Here is a 22,580-nt window from a genome sequence, read left to right as displayed (position 1 = left end):
AATGCTTAAAAAAGAAAGAGTTTCTCTTTTACAAGTCACTGCTTGTGGTGAGAAGCTGCTTTAACGGAACCAATATGCTCCTACTCTGTGGATATCGCGAAGCAAGCTCTAAAAGCGCTGAGTGCTATTGGTTTCAGTCTAGGAGATTCCCTTTTGATGATACCCTGGCTAACTGCCTGAAAGAGACAGAAAAATCTCTTTTGTAACTCTATAGTGAGGAGAGGATGAAAGATGAAGACCAGGTTAGTGTGTTCTCCTTAGTCTTCGCATCACATAGACCTGGGAGTAACCAGCCAGAGGCTGAAGCTGACAATAGGTACAAGCAGTTTAAGTAGTGACTGCTGGTCTTCTCATTTGCCTCTCCTCTGTCTTCCTTCCCTCCCTCCATTATCTTGTATTCACATAAGAGCACACATACACAAGCCTATGTGGACAACCTGTGGTCCTCATAAATTACTTAACCTGCTGTTTTGCTGCTTGCACATTATTAACCCATTTTTCTGCTATTTGTCTGATGCATGTGTGTTACATATCTCCACCCAGAAACACGAATAATAGAGATCCACTCTCAACTGATTCCTAACAACAATGGTTAGAACAATTAATTATGCTTTATTAACCTTGTGAATGTGATAAGTTTATGCAGTTGTCATAGTCCATACTTTTTAACTGTATTTTGTCTCATTTTCAAAAAGCAAAAAAACCCTGTAGGATTTAATGACAATATAATACATTGTATTGATTTAGACATTGCTTCCCTTCTCAGTGCTCAACCCAAGAGTTCTTCTTGATAGTCAGCACCCTGTCTCGTCTGGACTTGGAAATTCAAGTTCTTGTTCCAGTCATCCGTTCCCATGTGAAAACTCCTCTATTACAGAATGCACTGCTGGAAATCCCAGAACTTCTCTCCCCTGTAAAACATTATTTAAAGATCCTTAATGAAGAAGCAGCCAAGTAAGTAGAGAATATAGATGAATCTTGTGTGTCTTGTAGGCTTTCTTACTAAATGTATTCAGTTATGTGAATTATGTATTGTTTTAATACACCTCAGTTTTATATTTTTCATTTTGTACTTATTTAGGTAGAGATTGCTTATAGTTAAAAGCAGAGGTTGTTGTTTCCTGCAGTTTGTATTCTTTTTTTTTTAAAGTTAAACTAGGCAAGCAAGTATTTTGCCTAGTGGGTGTCTGCCTCAGGCTGAATAATTTTTTGAAAGTTTTTCAGCTGTTTTTGGGAATGAGTTCAGAGCAAAATAGGTTTTGCTCATGTTAATTTGTTTTACAACTTTTAAATTATTTTTTTAAATAGAAAAGCTATTCCTTTTGAAGAGACACTTGACCTTTAGCAGAGTGGCTGCTCTGCTGTCAGGAATATGCCTTTTACAATTTTTGTGAAAATTCATCAAAGCTTTGTGTGCCTTCCATCCTTTTTAAAAAAAACTTTACATGCTCACTAATGACAGAGAATATGAAGTTTAATAGCTCTGAAGAATCCATGTAGCCTGTGTGATTTGTACCCGGTCAGCATTTCTGGGGTTAGCACCCTGTTCATGGACTCTCCACATAGAGAATGATTAACTGAGCACCTACCTCAGTCTGTGGGTGTAATCAGGCTTTTCCCTGCAATTTCCTACCTGCAGTCTTGGAAAGGTGAGCTGAAAGTATGGAAGCTGTCTGTTTTTTCTTGTCTTAATGTTATCCTGCATTGGTCCAAGAAAAAAACGTAGACAAAGGAAGAAGATGCTGAATTGGAATGAATGTACACTGTAATAGAGAATGTCTTTAAATAATTTGTGGTGTACTGTTTCTTTTGAAGAACTGCCACCTCCATTGTTACCCCAGATCCTAATTTTAACCACAGGAAGAAGAAAGCAGGAGGCTTAAGATGCAGAATAGTAACGCAAGAACATGAGGAAGGGAGGGATGTATTAAAACCTCTCAGGGTAGAGGATTTAGGAATAACTTATGGCCAGTAAAATCCACTGAAAAGTTTCTGTCATGGTGCTAGTCACAGACGAAGTCTGTCTGGCTTGTACAGCCAACCTTTTCTGAGCACTTGACTTTGCGGGTTTTTGGTCTCCTTTCAGTGAAGTTTTTACACAGTATGTTGACAGGACGTTCTGAACACAAAGTTATTATCATCCAGCTTTATATCCAGATCATCCTAAACTTCCTTGCTGTGAGCAAGTTTCATTTAACTTGGAACATTTACTCATGTAGTATTATGAAATATTACATTCCTAGACATTCTTTGATGAAAGATGTGGTATGTACTTTAATGTGTCGGTATATTGGGGCAGCACAGACTTAATCTTTTGTTTTCCAAACAGACTAAAAATAAACATCCAATTTATTTATAAAATATCTTATTTTTCCAGCTGAGATTTAAAATTAAAGAAATTTAAGAATTAAAGCCTAGAATTTACTTTGTTTGCTTCTGCATTAGAGACAGATGCAAGCTGTATAAATTTAGAAGTTGAGAAGAGCAGAAATATTTGCTATGCCCATTGGACAGGTAGGATTATGAGATTTCTACTGATGCTTGGTATCCAATTATGGTTGTGACAGGTCATGACAAAACAGACTGTATCCTAATTATACCAGATTTACTGTAGGTAGTTTTAAAATATGGATTTTTTTTTTTTCTGTCACTGTGATAATGGCTAGAATAATATACAAAAATAAGATACAATAGAAGATACAGTAGAAGATATCACTGATGTGCAGAATGCATAGATTTTATTTGCATTTATTCAAGATGACTAAAATAACTTTCTAAAAATTAAAATCTTTTGGTCTTTATATAGCTCAAATCTGTGTGGCAATATTATTTGTACTCAAAAATGCTTCTTTCATCGACATCATGATGACTACTCATATACATAATGTATGCACATACTTATGCACACACATGTATACCGCATCATGTGTTAATTTTATTATTTGGTATGAATAAAACCCTGTAGGGTTTTCAAAAGTATCCCTCTGCTCCAGGGGAGTTTGAGATTTTGGGTTTTGAGTTGTTTTTTTTTTTTTTTTAACTGTCAGCTTTCAAATTTTTGGTAGGCATCATATAGCAATGACAGTCTTCACAGTCAGCTGCTGGCTAGTAACGATCTTTTTTTCCTTGCATTCCCATGGAAACAGGTCTAATTAGCACAAAATAATTTCTAAAATTTAGTATTGTATTTTAAAATGACATCTTTACTGTTACTTATATAATAACTATGTCCTTGTAATGCAAAATCAAAGCACAGCTTTGTGTTACCTGTTTGGTTACTGGCTCCAGTTGTAGTTTCATTCTCAGGCAAAGGGATATCGCAGTAGGTAGAATATTAGACTTTTTATTACTTCCTTGTTTTATTACTTTCAGTTTGCTAATTACTTGCTCTCCAAATATTAGATTTCAGGGTAATTATGTAATTAACTGGTAGTTTTGTATTTGCTCTAAAATACAAATATATATTCCAATTAACTTAGGGCTGATTGCACTACTTTTTGTTTGCCCGATCCTTATTAGGATAAGTTATATTTTTGTTATTTTTTTATGACAACCATATTTTTAATAGCTTGTTCAGCTTCCGAGTTTTAAACATTTGAATGGCATTGTATGTTTCAGGTTTCAATCCTGAGCTGAGATGAGATAGTTCAGCCAAAACAATTTTGTTACTGTCTGACATTGAGATTAGAAAAGAACATTGTTTTGCATGTATTAAAAAATACTGTGGTTAATCTTTTCTTGAGAAAAGAAGGAAGCTAATCTCAGAAACCCCTGGTGACATCCTGCTTTGAAGAAGGCCTTGTGGGGGGATTTTTCTTTGGAGTCCTCCTGTTAATCTGCCCAAACTTGGCCAAATTCTAAATATGTGAAAAATCATAGAATCATAATGTGTTCATGTTATACATAAATTATCTAGACCTTCACATTTAATCATGATAAATATGATATTGGCACTTGGGATGCTCCAGGTTGGGGCAGCAACTGCATTCCAGAACTACAAATTGAGACAGAAGGGAATGATGTTTCTTCTGCTTCCATTTCTTGCTCTTCTGGACTAAGAACAAATGGAAAGCTACAGGTGGCACGTTCAGAGACAGCAGAAAACCCGAGTCAGCAGGGTTTAGTATAGAAAAATAAGCATGATAATGTGACAGAGTAGAAAGGAACAGGAATAGATAGGGTTTGAATACCTTGGGAGGGTGTATCTTGGTGTAGCTTCTTACAGTTCCAATAGAAAGTGCCTTTCTATTTATGTAGTGTGTGTGCAGCTTTCAGTAAATGTGCTGTACTACAACCAACTAACAGAAAAGCTGTATTTAGTGTGGAATATAGCTAGTGTTAAAGCACTTGAGCATAAGAAATAAAAATATGGACGCAGACAGTAGAATCAGGGAACATATCTTTGGTTTTACCATTATTTTATCTTATGTTTCTTATGGATAGGACTGGAGATAAAACTCAGTTGTTCAAGGACCTTACAGACTTCCCTGTCATCAGAAAGAAGAAGGAGGAGATCCTGGATGTGCTTTCTAAAATCCAATTGCATCTGCTGGACATTCGTAAACAGATTAAGAATCCTTCTGCAGAGTATGTCACAGTTTCTGGTCAAGAGGTAATATGGTGTCTATTATGTATGACTGTACCCTTGCTTGTCTAGAATATAGCTTAAAAGTTAGGTTTAACTAGAAGTCTCTTCTTTTAGTATCATACTTGACAAGTATAATCTTTTGTACAACTTTAAAGAACAGTTTTGTGACAGTGTCACTTTTTTATTTATTAAGTCAATTTCTTTAGTGAGTTAAATAATAAAAGCAATAAGTGCAGTTGAATTTGGTTCAGTAATGCTTTGCTTTTCCGTATATGTAAAAATACTTGCATACTTCCAGGGTTAATTATGTGGCTATTAAGTGCTGAAATATTCTCAGAGAACCAGGAAGTACAGCATTAGGTTAATTTGAAGACTGGTAAAATGATTAGTAAGTACTGATTAAGACTGTGATTTGAAAAATGGGAGAGAAGAGGAACAGTAAAATAACATCTATCATTCTTTAATACTTTTAATTTTTAGAAACAGTAGTTGCAGACTGGAGCTTTTGTTTGCTAAATGCTGTGCAAGTGCGGCAGGCAGATCACATGCTCCAGTGAGCTGAGAAGTTCAGTGCAAAAAAAAAAAAAAAAAAAAAAAAAGACATGTCCTGCCAGACTTGTGGCGAAACTGAAAGGAGTAGTGGGATAGCACTGTTCAGCATTGTCTGTTGGGAACTGAGAGTAGGAATATTGGGGAAAACTCCACAGAAGATTGGGAAGAGAAATGAGTTAGGAAACAGAGTTGGGAGTAAAGAGATGGATCAGAGAGGACAGGGACAGAAGGAGCTGGAAGCAGCCCCCTGTCACATGAGGACCTAGGAAGCTGAGAAAAACCCAAGAGACACAGCAGGGAGAAGACAGGCAATGCTGAAAGTGATCAAGAATGTGAGAAGGGATGAATTTGGTATAGCAGCATTTGATAAAGACCTCGGGTAGTTATTTCTTCTGATGGTGAAGCCAAGAAGAGGAAAACACGGTTAAAGAGTTGGGTAGGCTTTCAGCATGGTGGTGAAGTCCAAGAGTAAATGTGAAGAGTGCATTTTGAGTGTTGGGTGAGGAAGGTAAGAGCCAGGAGTTGAAAGATTTCTCTCAGAGAGACTGAGTTAAGAGGTGGATTATGAAACGTGTAAAGGAAAGGAGAAGAGAGGAATTGATCAAAGAGAGGAGAGTCTCTGAGGAGGTAGTCAGATGAGAATTCGACAGGAGAGTTTCAGAAACCACCAGTCACTATGCACATGTGTAAGAGAGGAGGCATTTGTAGCAGGGGAAGACTCAAACCATTGCAGACAGATCTATCTTGGTATGTTCATGAAAGGAGCTGCAGAGGTTAGGGATAGATGTTATTTAATTCCATCTGGTATGGGTGTTTCAGAGACATCAAAAGAGGCAGTAGAGGAAGGGTGAGAGAAGATGAGGAAAGACACTAAAGGAATGGAAGTAATGGAAAGGGAGTTGTATGGGAGGAACAGAGCATAGGCACATAACAAGAGTCTCTTTGAGTTGAGCTCTTTCTTCCTCAGATCTGTATGGGATAGTATTCTTACATTCTTGTGGCACTCTGATAGATGTGGTATTCACACAATTCTTCACAACAGACCTGAGCAGAAGCAGATTTGTGGTTTGCTAGTTCTGGAAGAGAGAAGCTGCCAGGAAGCATTTGTATCTCCGTACTCTGAACACCTGTTCAGGGAACAGGCATTCTTGGAGGGGGAAAAAAAAAATAATCAAGCTATTTGCTCCCTCATGTGTGGCCCTAAACCCATGATTATGAATACATGGTTAGATTTTCAGAGTCAGCCCACCGTTTGTTAACTTTGATTTGTTAAGTTCCTCTTCTGCTGAAGATCCATTTGACACATACCTTTTCCAGAATATGAAGCTACAGCCATATTTATCTTATCTTTTATTTCCAGACCTCTAATGTAATTCGTAGTGTGCACTAAACAGGACAGAAAGTTGTCTGGATAGTGATAGCGTTGCTATTTGTTTCAGGCGGGATTTAGAGAGAAATTGCTACATTTGGCAAATACTTGCTTCTTGCATTGCATAAGCAGTGCTTTGGTCCTGGTTTATTTAGTACTGCAATTACTTATTTAATAGGACTAAGAATTAAAGGATGAAAAAGCAAATGCTTTTGTTTTGAAGAAGATTGCAACCTCTGTGCTTGTTTCTCACTAGCCACACAAACAAACCAGGCAATTGAACTGGCTGTGTTAATTTAGACTGTTTTGAGTTCAGTTAGGCATCCAACATAGATATAAATGTGATACTATTTTCTGTCTTCCTTTTGTAAACACAGCATGTTTAATTGTTTTGAGATGAACTTCAGAAAAAACTGTAATACCAGTGCATCAGCAACGCCACTAGTGGCAACAGCACTTGGCTTATTTTCAAATATTTGTAGATCTCTGCTTCTATCTGTTTTCAATTTTTTTATCTGTGTATTGTGCAATTTCAGGGTTTCTACAGTACCAAATATTTTAAGTGTTTTAGCTGAATTAAGAACTAGTGCACTGTGTTCTTGCAGAAGTCTTGTGCTCGTGTTAGGATTATTCTTCTCATTTCTGCTTGAAGGTGATTACTGGCTATTCTGGTAGAGGTGTGGAAGTTTTTATCTAAATCGTACTAACTGTAATGGAAAAGCTTTGTCAGATGAGAATCCCGTGGTTTTCTGTAAAGGTGAACAGATTCTGGGTTAATCTAATCTCTGCTAGAAATTTATTTTCCATGTGAATTCTTTTATTTGAGAATGCCTCAATTCTTTGATGACTAGGACCTCAGGCTAGCGTTATAAAGATAACTGATATGAATCATATAAAATATTACAGTGAACACGTAGTGTAAATTTCATTGCACTGAGCCTCTTGCCATTACTGCTGACTTCCCCTATTCCTTCCCTTTCTGGCTCCAAGTTGATCCAAGCTTGAAGCAAGGTACTGTAGATACAGTGCTCGCATTTGAGATTTTGAGCTCTTGTGTATGAAATGCTGTAGGTAACTATGGCTCAGTATGAATCACCTCACTTCTGGGGGATAAAGAACATTAGCTTCTGGTCTGCTCAGTCTCTTCAGGGTGAATATGGTTTTCCTGTAATTCATGCAGATTTCTTGATACGTGACGATTATGGTTCTGTAGTCTTCCTAACTTCCATGATGTGTAATCATACATTTCTGTTTATTTTAGTTTATGATAGAAGTCAAGAATTCCCATAAATCATCTGTGCCATCTGACTGGGTTATGATTAGTAGGTATGAAAAACGTCTTTGAAGTTTGTTCTATTTTAATGTATAAGAAGGAAAAAAACTATATTTTGGTGTTACAATTAATTGTGTATACATTCTCATTGCTCCATGTGTTTGTTTTTGATTTTTTTTTTAAAACTGAAAACCAACCAACCAAAATAGTTATGTTAATTTAGTGCCATAATAAGTTTTGCTTAAAAGCAAACAAAACCAAACTGAAAAAAAATGAATTCTTAAACCGTGTTTTTACATGGTAGTTCCTTAGTGTACTGTATTACTTGCTTAATCTTTTAAAGTACATGTACTGGTGTCAAAACTATGGTCTTGATTTAGTTGTGCCTGTATTTGTAGATGCAAATCTTGAATAAAATTTTGATTGTTCTTATTTTATTTGGAAAGGCAAAGGTAGCTGTGGAAATATCTGTTGGTGCATCTCAATAAATACGGTATATTTAAAATGTCATTTTACTTATTCATACAGACAGATGTTGCTTGCTTTGGTAATTAGTGTTATGTAAGCATGATTTTAGATAGTTTTGGATACTTTTTCCAGTAGGTGAAACAGAGATGGACTGAATTATTTAGTTAGCTTTTTTCTTTCCAGTCATTTGTTTTATTATTTAAACGGGTTGAATATCTTAATGCTATATGGTGTAGAGTAAATGCTGAATTCTCTACAAGGACCAGTTTATGTGTGAATACAAACATCTCACACCAGAAATAGGCATAATCAAGGTGAACTCTGAAGTGATGATCTATTTACTTATGCAAGAATTCAGTATTAAAACTGCACAGATTAGGCAGGATTAGTATGATGAACAACAAATTACAGTTTATCTGGATTTTGTAAAAGAATGGTTGGGAATGCCGAAATGAGTCCTTAATGAAAATACATAAATAAATAGCAAGTGCCCCAAATGGAAACTAGCAAGACAGTCTGTACGTACTATGTTTATTCCAGGCTTATCATGAAGTTTTCCTCTTCAAAGTGAAATTCTTCCTTGGAGTTCATTATATATGCAGTCACAGAAAAGTCATCCACTTGTGCAGTGTATTGCTCAACACAATTTTGTGAAAGATTTATAAACTTCAGTGATAGATGCTACATTGTGAAAAACATTTCAGTAGCCTTCTGAATGGTCAGTGGTGCAATAATCGACCACTTTATTCACAGTAAAGATAATTGGAATCAATAGAGTTTGGTACCATGATAAAAGAAGATTTTTGGTTTTTAACATCCATTTTCAAGTCTCACAGTGAGTGAGAAAACTAGTCCAATTTTGCATGGAGATGGTGTAACTGATTGCTTAGTAACCTTGATTTCCTATTTGGCTTTTCTCTCTTCCAGCACAAAAGCTGTCAGCCGTTTCCACTCTCCTTTTATTATAGAAAATTACAGACATCTGAATCAGCTTCGGGAGCAGCTAGTCCTTGACTGCAGTGCTGAATGGCTAAAGTTTTTAGAGTGAGTTTACAAAGTAGAGTCAGTTTTTATAATTTTATTTTATTTTATTCTTCCTTTAAGAACAGAAAAAGAAATATGTGTATCTTATTAAAAAAAAACTTGATAATTCAATTATGTTGCCTACAACTTTAAATATAGCCAGTTAAAATATTGTTCTTCAGTTTAGAGCATTTGAAGGCAAGACCTTCGCAGACTGTGTCCTGAGGCGAGCAGTCATATCTCTAGACTTTAAAATTCCGATGAAAATACACTATTAAATATAGCAAGTGGCCTCAAAATTTGAAAACTAATATCACAGCATTAAGAACTTGAAAGTACAACTGACTGTAAATGAGTGAAACTGAATCTAGTAGTTTTATTATTGACGTAAAATGTAAACAAAATGGAAAGCCAATTTATAATACAAGCTAAGCAAATTAACTTTTAATATTAACTGAAATAGAGAATAGCTTCACTGTTAAGTGTGCCGTTACTAAAAAAAGTAATAATAAATTAAATACAATTGCAGTGTTACAGTTTTTCAGTTAGGAATGTTTATGGTGTTTGGGCAGTCGCTTGAGTGAGTGTGATTCTCCATAGCCCTATATTTTGTATGCTAACCCTGCTACTGACTGAGTCTGTTTGCTGGAAAGTAATGGGAGTTTTACAGTCCCTTACAACTGCACAGAAGATCTGTTTGTCTCAGATCAGAGTTTAAAATTGAGTTACTTGACTGTTTAGCCATAGGATCTTTAAAATGGGAGTTTAAAAAATATTTCTTAAAATTCTGAATACCTTTAATTTTTCAGGTGTCTGGTCATCAGTTATTTTTTGTCGTCCATGAATTACAGACCCACTGAAATTGTCCCTCATGTCATGTAATGATAATTGTCTCAAATTCACTTGTGCTTTTTTCCCCACTGCAAAAACTTAAGTTCCTTCTGAAATTGGCTCACTGGACATAACCGATGCCAAGGTTTGACTTCTAGTAGGAAACCAGCAATTCTGTAAATTTGGTAGAAACTAGAAAAACATTCCAATTCACTCTTCTCCAGATACATTGCCTTTGCAATACTATAAAAATAGTTTTGTTAGATAATTTATTGTCACTGTGTTAACCATATAAGTTTGAGTAGGCCTATTTTAATCTTTTTTCACTTAAATCTGCTGCTTTTCGTGTCTACTCTGCTGTTTTCAATACTGCTGTATGATAGCAGCATACAACAAGGGAGGGCATGTGTGTAGGAAATGGCTCTTCTTTCCCACTCCTCCATTTATTTATTTATTTGTTATATTTTCCTCCCATACTGGTTTTATATTCCATGTTGTATCTTTGAGACTAGGAGAGGAAAAACTAAAATTCTTGAGGACTCTACTGAAAACTGCTTCCCCTGGTACAATAATGACATTACCAGGAGAACACAATACCGTAGATGAAAAGTGAATTCTTGAATTTTCTGTTGTATATACCATATTTTATTGAAATTGTAGACAAATCTTGGTTTCAGGCTCTCCTGGTTTATTTTTTTTTGACTGTAACTTATGTTTGAAGTGAATTGGTGGTTGGAATTCAGCTGACACTGTGATAAACAGTGGGATTTTTATAGACCTCATTTAGGCAGCAGGGGTCAACTACAGGCCCTTTGTATGCTATCTAATGAATTTCATTTTGCCTGCTTTTTTGTGCTTAAAAATAATTCACTGTTACAATAGGAGCATGAAGTCCATTTTGATTGTGTTCTCATATTGTAACTTAACACAGTACTGGGAGATTTGAATTCAGATTAATAGAAAAGTCATAGGAGCCCTGTGACAAGCGTGCAGGGGGTATATTTTGACACTACATTTGTATCTGTATGTAATTATTTTTTTCTCTTTTCCTCCTCCTGTTATTTTTCCCTGTTTTGGCATAGCCATTTTAGTGAACATTATCACCCTGTGTCTAAAGCGATTGGTCACCTAGCAACTGTCGACTGTCTCTTCTCATTGGCCCAGGTGGCTAAACAAGGAGAGTACTGCAGGTAATCAATTTTTAATTTTTATTTAGGATTTTATAGGGAATTATAAGAGAGCATTTAAAATAAATTTGATTTTAATATGTGTACTATGATAAAATACATTATTAAAATTGTTTACAGTAGTTTCAGCTTGATGTGGTTTTGCAGAGCAACACCTCTGGGCTTAATGCAAATCTGTAAACATTGCAGTTCAAATTTGACATCCTATGTTTGTCTGTCTGGTGTTTGACCTGAGTCTAGTAGATGATATCTTTTATATGTATAAAAATATGTATTGGACTTTGCATGGAAATTTTTTTTCTTCTATTTTTTTTTTCTCAGCAAGGTCTGAATTTATAACATCTTTCTAATACCTAAGATTCCTAGGTGTAATGAGGTATGTGTCAAAGATGTATTTCAGGTAAATAATAGGTAAGTATTAGTGCCAGCTTCCAGAGCAGTGATGATGCCTCACCTAGGATCATGTGTTAGATCTGATGAGCTGTGCAACTCCCTCTGCCCAAGACCCACACATGCACCCTGGGCACTACAGCCTGAGGCAGCTGGTGCCAAGGCTGTCCCCCCTGCTCTCTGTGGTGGGGAGACGTGAACCCTCAAGCCCTTCTTCTCCAGAGGTTGGTCCAGAGCTGGTCCCTGAGCCTGTACACCTTGCAGCTCGAGTCTTGCAGCCCCCCCAGGAGCCCATGTCTCTTGCAGCCACACAGAGACAGTCAGTCTCACTGGCGCGTCTTCTTCCATACCATGAGGTCTCTGTTGCCAGGGGCACTGGACACTCACTGAGCCTCTGCTTCAGCTTGCGAAGTGCTGTCCTAGAGGCCCGCATTGTACTGTTTCTGAAGCTTACTGTGGACACCCCTGCAAAGCCTATGGTTTTCAGTCCTCAGCCATTTCTTCTGCCGGACAGTCCACATACTCTCTTTTGAAAAGCGCTGTGTGTAACTTTTTCAGTGTTGTCATTGTGGGGCTGCTCTGCAAGCGCTTGGACAATTTCTTAAGAATAACCATATGAATTACATTTGAGACCTGTGCAAATACATCTGGTCATGTATTAAATGTACATGGATCAAGGGAAATCAACTTACATATGCTTCTGCTTTTATACAGCATTAAAGACAATATTGATCGCTTCTGGACTCTTGGGATCTTGTGTGCCTCTATCAAAATCTTGTTGAAAGTAATGGCTCACTTATTTCTGTATACTCAGATGAGAAAACAAACATCTGATTAATTCACCGTGCAGAGTTTAAATAATTCACTGAATTTTAAAGAGTGGCTTAAAGCTTATAAACTGTCAGGAAGGAAACTTCTCAGTGAAACTTCAGCTGCAGGGAAGGTGTCAATTAATTTTGGAGGGCTACTGAAGGAAAGATGGGACTTTCATATTAACTAATTTAAGTATTTTGGAGGAATGTTTTTTGATTAAATGAGGATTGTTTCATATCACCTTACCTGAAACACATAAACGAGTCGAAGTCAGGAGCACAGTTGCTCTGCCCAGTTGTTGGAGAGAAGTAAGCCCCTCTTACAATTTGGAGGCATCTCAGAACCCCTGTGTTGGGAGACTCATCCTTTATACAAATGATGTGTAATATTAGGGTTCTTGGGCAGCAAAGATAGATACGTAAAGATGATGGTGTAGGTAGTCCAGTGATCATCAGGGGATGTTTGAGTATCCACTCTGCAGACTGAATTTGTTTAAGGAGTGCTATTGAAAAGGTAGTACATGACTAAAGGACATGTTATGCATTCCAGAGCAATTTACAATTTTTTTTTAAATTCTTTTACTGCATGACACATGATTGTCTGATTGTGGGAACACAGGGCAGGGAAGACCTTTAGAATGACTGTGGGGCCTGCAGAAGTAGGGCAGCCATTGTCTGAAACCAGAACAGGCAGTAAGCAAGGCTCATGGCATCCTGAAACCTCATCCTGTCTCACAGCTATGTGGAAGGAGGCTCAAGCAGTTAAAAAAAGGGAATCATTTCCAAAGATGAGGGCAGAATTATAAAATGGCAAATGGATCATTCAGCTGTCATCTCCCTCTCTTGAATACAATGTGGAGAGGTACAGGAGGAAGTGCTTCTAGGTATGTGCTTCTCCCTTTTCAGACCATCACATTACAGCTCTAAACAATTTACCCACCCAGGAAGTGGAGGGTGAAATTTCCTTTTTTTTGTCCAGGAAGTGGAGGGTGAAATTTCCTTTCTTTGTCCTCAAGACCCAAGACTCTGCCTGTATTGGTTTAATCTCAGCTATACAACTGCTGGAAGTACCTTTACACTAAAACCCATTTCAGCTTGTACCTCCTTCCCAAGAGCTTTGTGTTCCTAATATGCTATTTATTTTATCTCCCATTTTCCTTTCAAATAGCATCATCATTCTTCAACCGAATTAAAATCACGGTCCCCACATGTGGTCTTCCCTCTAAAGTCCACCCAAAGTGTTAGTTAATTTCCAGTCAAAAAAATATGTGGCTTTATTCTAGCATTCTCTTTTTCTCACTTGCTGCTACTCTTCTGTAAGTTACTACTCTTATTTCAGAGTTACTGTACTTCCAGTATAGGAAAATGTTGCAGAGACGTGGAAGCACATTTACCTTTCCATTGAATGCTGCACTTCAGTTTACAATGAAAACATAAACCTAGGTTAAAAAGAAATCACAGTCATAATTCAGTGGAACATGCTTGTTTGGCATTTTTTGTTCTGTGACGAACATGCAACTCTTGAAGATGTAGCTTTTCAGGCATGAAGATATGCAGTGTAGAATTATACATGTTATATTAGCAGATATGTAGACAAATTTGTAGCTAAGGTGGAAGCATTTGAGACAAAACTTTTTATATGGTTTGGAGATGAGAGAAAAACTGAGTAGTATTGGTCTGATTTGCATATTATTTTCTAAAAAGCTACTGTAATTTCAGTGTTTCAACTTAGATAGTAAGCTCTTTCTATAGACTATTACTGTTTGTTGACTCTTACACGTTTGGGAGTTGGTGTCAGACTGAGAGCTGCTAATGCTTATAGGAGAGTTACAGTTCTGTCACACTATAGTCTTTGATTTGAGACTTTCCACCTGGTCTAGTGGAAGGTGACCCTGCCCATGGCAGGGGGTTGGAACTAGATGTTCTTTAACATCCCTTCCAACCCAAACCCTTCTATGATTGTATCATTTAAACTGTTATCAGTCATAATATACATATTTGAACAATTTTCTTTACTCCCCACGTTCCAGTTAGGACTTAATGCACTAACAGGCTGGACCAGTAAGATCATTGTGAGAATATGAAATGTATCTGCAAAAGGTGGCACTTTGCAGAAATTGGTCCAGTGGGAAGAAAGCAGACTGTGCTCCGGTTTGGGGTTTTGCTATTGCTTGTTTATTTTGTAGTTCTTAACAGATTTTTTAGAATACACATAAGAGACTGAAAACATATCCTAGGTAATGAAAAAACGAAGAAAATACTCTAAATTTTTTTTATCCAATCTGCTAATATTTTTTAATAACTGAATGAAAGTAAAGTATTTTAAAATATTTTATAACAATAATTCATTTTTGTAATTGTATTTTTTCACAAAAATCTGCATCATAAATCACCCTTCTACATGCTTTAGTTACAGTAGTTCTAAATAATCGGTTGTAGTAAACACTGAAATTAATGTCTCTTCTTTTTTGCAGACCAACTGTGCAAGATAATCGCCAAGAAGTAATTATAAAAAATGGGAGGCACCCTGTGATTGATGTTCTACTGGGAGAACAGGATCAGTATGTTCCAAATACCACTAACCTTTCAGTAAGTACTGAGATACTATTTGAGCTTCAAAATCATTCAAGGGAAGGGATCTGGGATTTGCTTCTTGGCCAGGAAGTTAAAATAAATTATTTAATCATACAACTGTCTGCTTGACTGCATTTCAGAGAGATACTGCTGCATGTGACCACATCTATTTTGTCCTTTTTCTGATATCTTGCAGCCAGATACTCTCTTTACAACCTTGTTCAGTTTTAATGGCATAAAGAAAGGTGATCTCAAAATTAGGAAAATGAACCTTTTCAGTGGTTATTTTGGAAAAAAATATGAATACCTTTTTTTTTAACAGCATCATCAGAAGGAGTCTGCATTTTGTCATAACTTCATCTCAAATTTGTGGATTTTTTTAATATACAAAATAGCAACATCTTAAGTTTTTATTTAACGTGTTACGGGCTCAGTTTTCCAAATTAATTCTAAGACAGCTCAGATTTTTTTTTTTTTTTACATATTTCTCTACTATATGTTTTCATTTCTTTCTGGAAGTATTCATTTCATACAGCCTTTCTTAATCTGACAAAACAGACTTGGAGCTCTGACTCTTCACTCCATAGTATCAAGTAGACAGTGAAGACTGCACATTAGTTGTAAGAACCCTTTCATATTCATATATGATAAAGATACCCGCCCCCCCCCCCCCAAGGTGTAGCTTGCAGGCTGTATGTTACCCATGAGTTTCCCTCTCACTGTTTTGTGCAATAGAGAATGATGTTGAGCAGTAGTACTTGCTTGGTATTGATGTTAGTAGGTCAAAGAAAGTTGGGGGGCTACTTCTTAACATTTTCCATGCAATGTTACTTAAATTGTATGACCTAAATTATCTAAAATTGCTATAAATCTGCAATTACCATAGCTAGGAAACATTGGCATATTTTATTTCCCATATATCTTTCTGGTAAACGTATTTTAGTTTGTTTCCTCCTTTTTTCCTGAAAAAAAAAAAATTGTCTTTTAAATTACATGTCCTTTTGACATTTTTTGTTAAATATTTACCTATCTATATATTTTTTTGAAATACCATATGTCTGTTCTTAATAAATAGAAAAGATATGCTTGCAACTGAACTCTGAATACATAACTACCTTTTCATACAGTAAATATAGAAAAGGTATGAAACATACCAGTGTGGAGCACAGCTGTGATAAACACCATTCAAATTCGTATGTATTTCTTGGGAAATATTTTAAAATACTGTTCTATACTGAAAAATTATACAGATATTGTGCAATACTTCAGGGAATGTTTTCAAAAATATTTGTCAACTACAAACAGGCAACAGATGGCATTTACAAAAAAATTCAGCATTTCATTCAGTAATCATCATGCCCTTTCCCCTGTTAGTGCCATTCTTGTGTTGGCTTTCTAAATACTGAATATTGCAAAATCAAGTGATCATGGTAGAATCACTCTTGCTGCTACGGTTGGTTTGAGTTCTCTCTTTTTTGAGAGAGGTGGGTGGGAACCCAGCTTATTAGAGTGCCTCTAGTTTTAGACTGATGTGTTTGAATCTGCAGGAAGATGCATCTCCTGTCATGTTTAGAATGAAATGTTGTCGAATATCTAACTTTAGGAAAGCTTTCTTGCAGTGGCCTGAAATAAACGTCTTATTCTCCCGTTTGCTGTCTCCTCCTCAAATGTTTATGGATTCTTTTAGTACTTTTAACTTCAGCCATAAATTTCAGTAAGATATTAGCTTATGGTTGCATGCAATTGTAAGGGCAGATGGGTTCTCTGGTCTGATGTTACAGCATATGTTCTTTCTGAAAGCTGGCTTTGCAGACCAGCCACCAGTCTTACAACATGGTTAGAGGGACCCTGGAGGGATACCAAACAAATGCAAGCAATTTGTGGATTTTAACAGATGAACTCATTCTGGTTTTAAGTATCTATAAATTTTGTTGTGTTGAGCCAAATGGTGGCCCTGATGAAGTTTTAGTAGCAGTATTGAAACTGTACCTTGGAGACTAGAATGTTATGAATTTTGTTCTTGTATAGTCATATGCATTTTATTGCATCCATCCTTTATTCCTGATAATGGCATTTTCTAGATTTTGACATTTTTTGCAACTTCCCTATGGATGGGATTTGCTCTACAAAAGCTAAACAGCTTTTTACATGTAATAAATACTGATTATATGTATCTTCTGTATGATCTGGATTATGACATGATAGTCCTATCTGAATTGTATTTGTCTCCCTATTAACAGAGTTAAAGCTTGAGTGAAAAACAAATCTGTAAAGACTGTGAAGTTTATTCTGGGGAGATTTTTTTGTAGTTGTTGTCATCAAAGTACCTGGTCAGTTCCAACTTTACCTGCTCAGTTCCAACTTCCCCAAGCAGTGTGGCTAAAGTTCATTATGCACAGCTTGTCCTTTTTCCCATGCCCCTCCCATGGGGCAGTGGAATATGCTGACTTTTGGTTAGTTCATCAATTGTTGGATTTCATTTTATGTACCTAGTAGAAAGGAGAAGTCTAGTTGTCTGAAGTCCCTGCATAACTTAATTTCCTAGTCTTGATTCAGGCTGTGAGAAAGCTTTATAGATCTGTTGATGAGTTTTAATTTTGTATTAGCAATTGTCCTGCACCAGAGGAAAACAGTTTCATTCTGGAGCCACAGATACGTAGCAGTACTCTATGGAGTCTTATAGCTAAGATGAGCTCTTGCATCTGATTTAATTTTTCATAGTATTTCAATGGTGAGATACACTGGTTGATCAGAGATTGGATACAGTCTGCTCGCGGTATATGTGTTGCAGTCAAGTATTGCCAAACTCAGCAGTGTCTTGATTTCTTTTTGTAGCCAGTCTGTTTGAATGTGTGTATGTTGTACCAAGGCAAGCAATTATGAATGGGTGTTAAATCTGGGTCAGGTCTTTGTCTGCCAGATCTTATCACCATTTGGGAACAAGAACTTGTAACTGAAGAGGAATGCAGATCACAACCCAATTAGGACAGCTCTGGCTATGCTGAAAGCTCATGAGTTTCTCCCTTTCTCCAACTAAAATGGCACAGAAAGTTCTTGAAGTGCACTCATGGCTCCTTGACTTAGAAAGGGAAGGTTCCCCCTCACTCTCTCCATTTTGCTCAAGAGTAATAAAAGTTGATTGTGATGCTTCTCTCTCATCAGCCTGAAGAGATCTTAGGAAGATTTATCCATCTGAGACTTCAATAATATCTTGAAAAGTGAGTGTGATGAACTCCAAGAATGAAGGAAGCTGTTCACCTAGAATGTTAATCCTGAGGACTTGTCCTATATCCCTCTAAGCACACACACACACCAGACTTTCTTATATAAGCACCATGTGCAGGACAATACATTTGACCACTATTTTGTGTTTCCAGGGAGATGGTGAAAGGGTCATGATAATAACTGGACCCAACATGGGAGGAAAGAGCTCCTATATAAAGCAAGTTGCATTGATCACAGTCATGGCACAGATTGGTTCTTATGTTCCTGCAGAGGAGTCAACAATTGGTATTGTGGATGGTATTTTTACCAGGTAACCTTTCAAAACTTGCTGTATGTTTATGAAAACCTTATTGTCACAGGGAATATGTGTATATCAAAGTGAAATTTCACTTTCATTCAAAACTTTGGAATTTATACAAGTTTCATTTTTCATTTTAAATACATGCATTGGTTGTTAGGTTTTGATTCTGATTTTCTGGTAAGCCATAGTACTTGTTTTGGAATCTTTGAATCTTTAACGGATAAGAATGTTAATGTGTCAGTCTTAAGATCCAAGTATCTAACTTCATGTGCCAGAATGGACATCTTGGCCAAATTTATTCTGCTGGGTGATAGCCAGATGAATGCCATCATCTCTAAAAATCATGTCACAGTTTCTGCTGTGCAGGGCAGTTGTATATATTCACAATATTTGAGACTGAGAATTTGGGGTTGACTATATACTGTGCTTACTATCTGTCCTGTACTATCAGTCTTGAACACATTTTACTTGATGTCTTTCAAAGAAAGAACAATGGCAGTTCATTTCACTTAGTCTCAATTTTAAGACAGTGCTGAGTAATTTTTAAAGATTGTCAGTACAGTCAAGACTTTATATTTTATAATCTAATACTACCAAGGATTAACCAGCTGTTTTTTCCCCTTTTTCTTTAACCTGTTTTTTTTTTTTTTATCAGCAGAAGTTCTGTGTTACTGATGGTATTTGAGATGGATAATTACTTATGGGTTTAAGTTTACAACATTCATGTATCTGTGGTAGGATTATCTTTCCTGAAATTCTAGTTCTGTGATGGCAGCGTGCATTTCAGAGTTAACTTTTAACAGAGAATCTGAAATACTGTTCATCTGGGATTGCTTTATCAAATAAAGATATGTTCTTATGCCTCATTGTGTTGTGACAAAAATGAATGAAATCATGCTTTGATGCACTTCAATGCTAAGCAGTTGAACAAATTAGAAAACAATTTGTATTATCTTTCCAAAATTAATTGGAGCTGAAAATTCAAAATGGTTAACTTTTTCCCTACCCTGTGTTGAGAGTAATTGACTGATTTATTGGATGAGGATTTCTCGAGGGGACATGGAGATACACAAGATCTGATTTACCTCACAGAAAAAAACGTTACAATGTTACTAACAATTTGAAAATTATTTTTGTCTTGCTCCGTGTTTTGTATGTGAACTTAGAGTAGCCTACTTGTTTTCACACTGGCTTAATTTCTAACCATACATGCATAAGTCGGTTAGGCTTAAGCTTAGTATCCACCTTCCCTCTGGTTTTATTTGACTGTCATTGCAACAGGATTATCTCTGCAGAAAAATTAGGAAATGTGACATGGTCACTGGGAGTGCCATTTTATTTTGTGTCCACAAGAAAGTGAACAAACTGGGCTTTGTCCTCTAGAGTGAGAAAAACCTAAAAATTAATACATCTGAGTTCCAGCTGGTCCCCCGTATATTTCTCTGATTCCACTTAACTTTTCTCTACATTATAGGTATTTTTCAGATCTGTTGTGGTAAGGTAGTGTGGTTGAAGGTAAAACTTACACTTTCAGATTTCAAGCCAAGCAGACCTAGAGTGTGTTACTTACGGGCTATCAGGTTTTAGACCATTTAATTTGGAGACCAGTGGGATTCTAACACAGGGGATTGATTTTTCTTTTTTCCCCCCTGTATAAATTGGCTTTGGAACCTCAGCTGGATATGCCATTCTTCATTGAATGTGAAATCTGTCAAACACCAGATGAATGTACTGAAGATTTACTTAAGTTCTTGTCATTTCACTGGCAATTAGGAGTAAACTGATTGGCTCAATATTAATGAAGGAGAAATTGAAAATATATTACTGAGATAAAAGTAGTCATGCATTAGTTACAAGGTTAACAGGAAGCAAAAAATGTTGAGTTTATTGCATTCCTTCAGGATCCTTTCAGGATGGTCACTTCAATGTATAAACAATTATCAGTGGAACTGCTTGTTTGTGCATGTGCTCAAACTTCTGTCTTCTGTGTAGTGTAATTTGAGGGAATTGATTGTACTGGTGGGACACGCATTAGCCATTTGTGATGTACTTACAGGATCTTAAATCTTGACCCAGTTTTAGCTTTCCTTCCAGTACAAATGTTTAGGATAATACTTGCATCATGGTTTTTCTTCAGCCTCTGGAGTATGGGGGGCTTTCCTTGATCTACATATCCAAGTAATGACATCTGTGCTCCCCCTGTGAGTGAGTTGTCGGTACTCTTTTCTGTCCTGCTATATTTGATTGTCAGTAGCCACAAAGTGGTCTTTATTGCACAGTCTAGTCTTTGCCTAAACACTGCTTTGTTTTTTACCTTCTCCAAATCATGAACTTTACCCTCTCCAATGAGAAAATGTGTAACTTACCACCTTCTGCAACTCAGAAGCCCAAGGTGTGCAGAGGCTGCGCAGGAAGTAGGCACCTCTTTTTTAATTGTTTTTTTTTATTTTTTTAAGGGTTCTGGGAGTCTTGAAGTATATAAGTCTGATGGGCCAGGTTAATGTGATGTTATATTTAGGGTATTTCTTAGCCCTAGGAAATTATCCTTGTAATAGTTTTTATTACTGGTTAGAGGAGAGAAACGATAAATTCAGCTGCCACATGTTATGTCCTCCATTGTTTCTTCAGTGCTCTGTCTGTCTGAACATAAATTTCTAGACTCAGCTTTTGCCAAGAACTCTCTTCTGGTAGGGAATGGGCTTGGAGAGATCAGGGATTTTCTCTTAACTCACTCCCAGTTTTGCTTTTTTGTTTAGTTTTAGTCTGTGTTCTGTTTTGGGATTTATTTTTGTTTGTTTTTTTATTAGAATAACCACAATGCATGCCTCCTATCTGCACTGCCACCCCAGGCCACAAGTGTCTTGATGGAAAATGGAATTTTTTTGTTGATAACTTTGGTATATTTTTAACCTTTTAAAAATATTCCATGGGAAGATGTCAGCTTCCAAGTTATTTTCATCACTGCCGTGGTGTGTTGTTTGCTGGATGCTGCTGTTAGCATAGCACCCCTTCTGTGAGGGACGCTTTAAAGGCTGACTCTATGAGTTCTGTGCATCAGGAGCACCAACGGTTCTGCTTGTTAATTTTTTTTTAATATTGATGCTTTATACTGCAGTCTCATTTTTGTTTGTAGACTGCATCTTTGGAGTGTGAATTTATATAGGTTTAAGAGATTAACATTCGTCTAGTATTTGTATCTTGTGTTCTAAGTAGGGTTTCCATGGAAATGTAAAGGTTGCTACTATGGTTATTCCTTTGGATATATTTAGTATTTATGTACTATAGCTTGTCTAAATGGACTTTAAATTCTGCATTATATTAAATGTTTTTAAAGATGCAAAAGGAATTGTATTGCTTGTAGGTATAGTGAAAATAGGAATGATTTATCTTCATTACTGAGTGTATAGACACAATACAGTGCTAAGGCTAGTCCAGGCATTTCAAAGTAGTGTTGATAATTTCATCCTAAAAAGGGAGAGAATCTTTCACTGCATAATGCTGCTAAGCCCAGATGATATGCTGTTACAAGTCTGTAAATTGAAAACCTTGAGGGGAGTGGGAAGAGTACTTTCCTACAATAACCTGCATTATTCACTTCTTAAGGAAGTTTCTGAGTACTGCTATGGACCCTCCCAAATCTCACCATTTCTTATGCGTAAAAGCAACCTTGCCATTTCCATTACTATTCTTTCTTCATAATCCTGGGAAGGGGATACTAGGGGTTGTGAAATAAGTAAAAAGTTTGCTTTATTGTTAAGTGGCTCCAGCTTCATAACATCATACTAAAAAGACACTAAATCATTCTCCAGATTTGTGTATTTTTATTTAAAGCTATGTTTTAGAACAGATTTCTGTATTGTATTATTAAAGAGTTTATATAAATTTCTCACTTGAAATTCCATATTTACATTTTTTTTTCATGAGTCGATGTATGTGTAAACCATGTTTCTGCAAAAAAGCTACAACTTTTCAGACTGTATGCTATGC

The 22,580-nt window shown here is 36.4% G+C and overlaps 1 protein-coding gene across 1 annotated transcript in view; it reads left to right on the top strand.

The window, feature by feature from the left end:
- MSH3 (mutS homolog 3) overlaps window positions 1-22,580 on the top strand; it is a 116,093-nt gene that overhangs the window by 72,923 nt on the left and 20,590 nt on the right. The window contains exons 14-20 of the mRNA XM_032995504.2: window positions 767-954; window positions 4,444-4,612; window positions 7,771-7,835; window positions 9,178-9,294; window positions 11,187-11,294; window positions 14,968-15,082; window positions 18,445-18,602. Coding sequence (XP_032851395.2) covers window positions 767-954; window positions 4,444-4,612; window positions 7,771-7,835; window positions 9,178-9,294; window positions 11,187-11,294; window positions 14,968-15,082; window positions 18,445-18,602 — 920 coding nt within the window. The remainder of the gene's footprint in view (window positions 1-766; window positions 955-4,443; window positions 4,613-7,770; window positions 7,836-9,177; window positions 9,295-11,186; window positions 11,295-14,967; window positions 15,083-18,444; window positions 18,603-22,580) is intronic.

Source organism: Tyto alba, unplaced genomic scaffold (genome assembly GCF_018691265.1).
Source record: "Tyto alba isolate M040663 unplaced genomic scaffold, T.alba_DEE_v4.0 Super-Scaffold_13, whole genome shotgun sequence".
Classification (NCBI taxonomy): Eukaryota; Metazoa; Chordata; class Aves; order Strigiformes; family Tytonidae; genus Tyto; species Tyto alba.
This window is presented reverse-complemented; position numbering and strand designations above follow the sequence as displayed.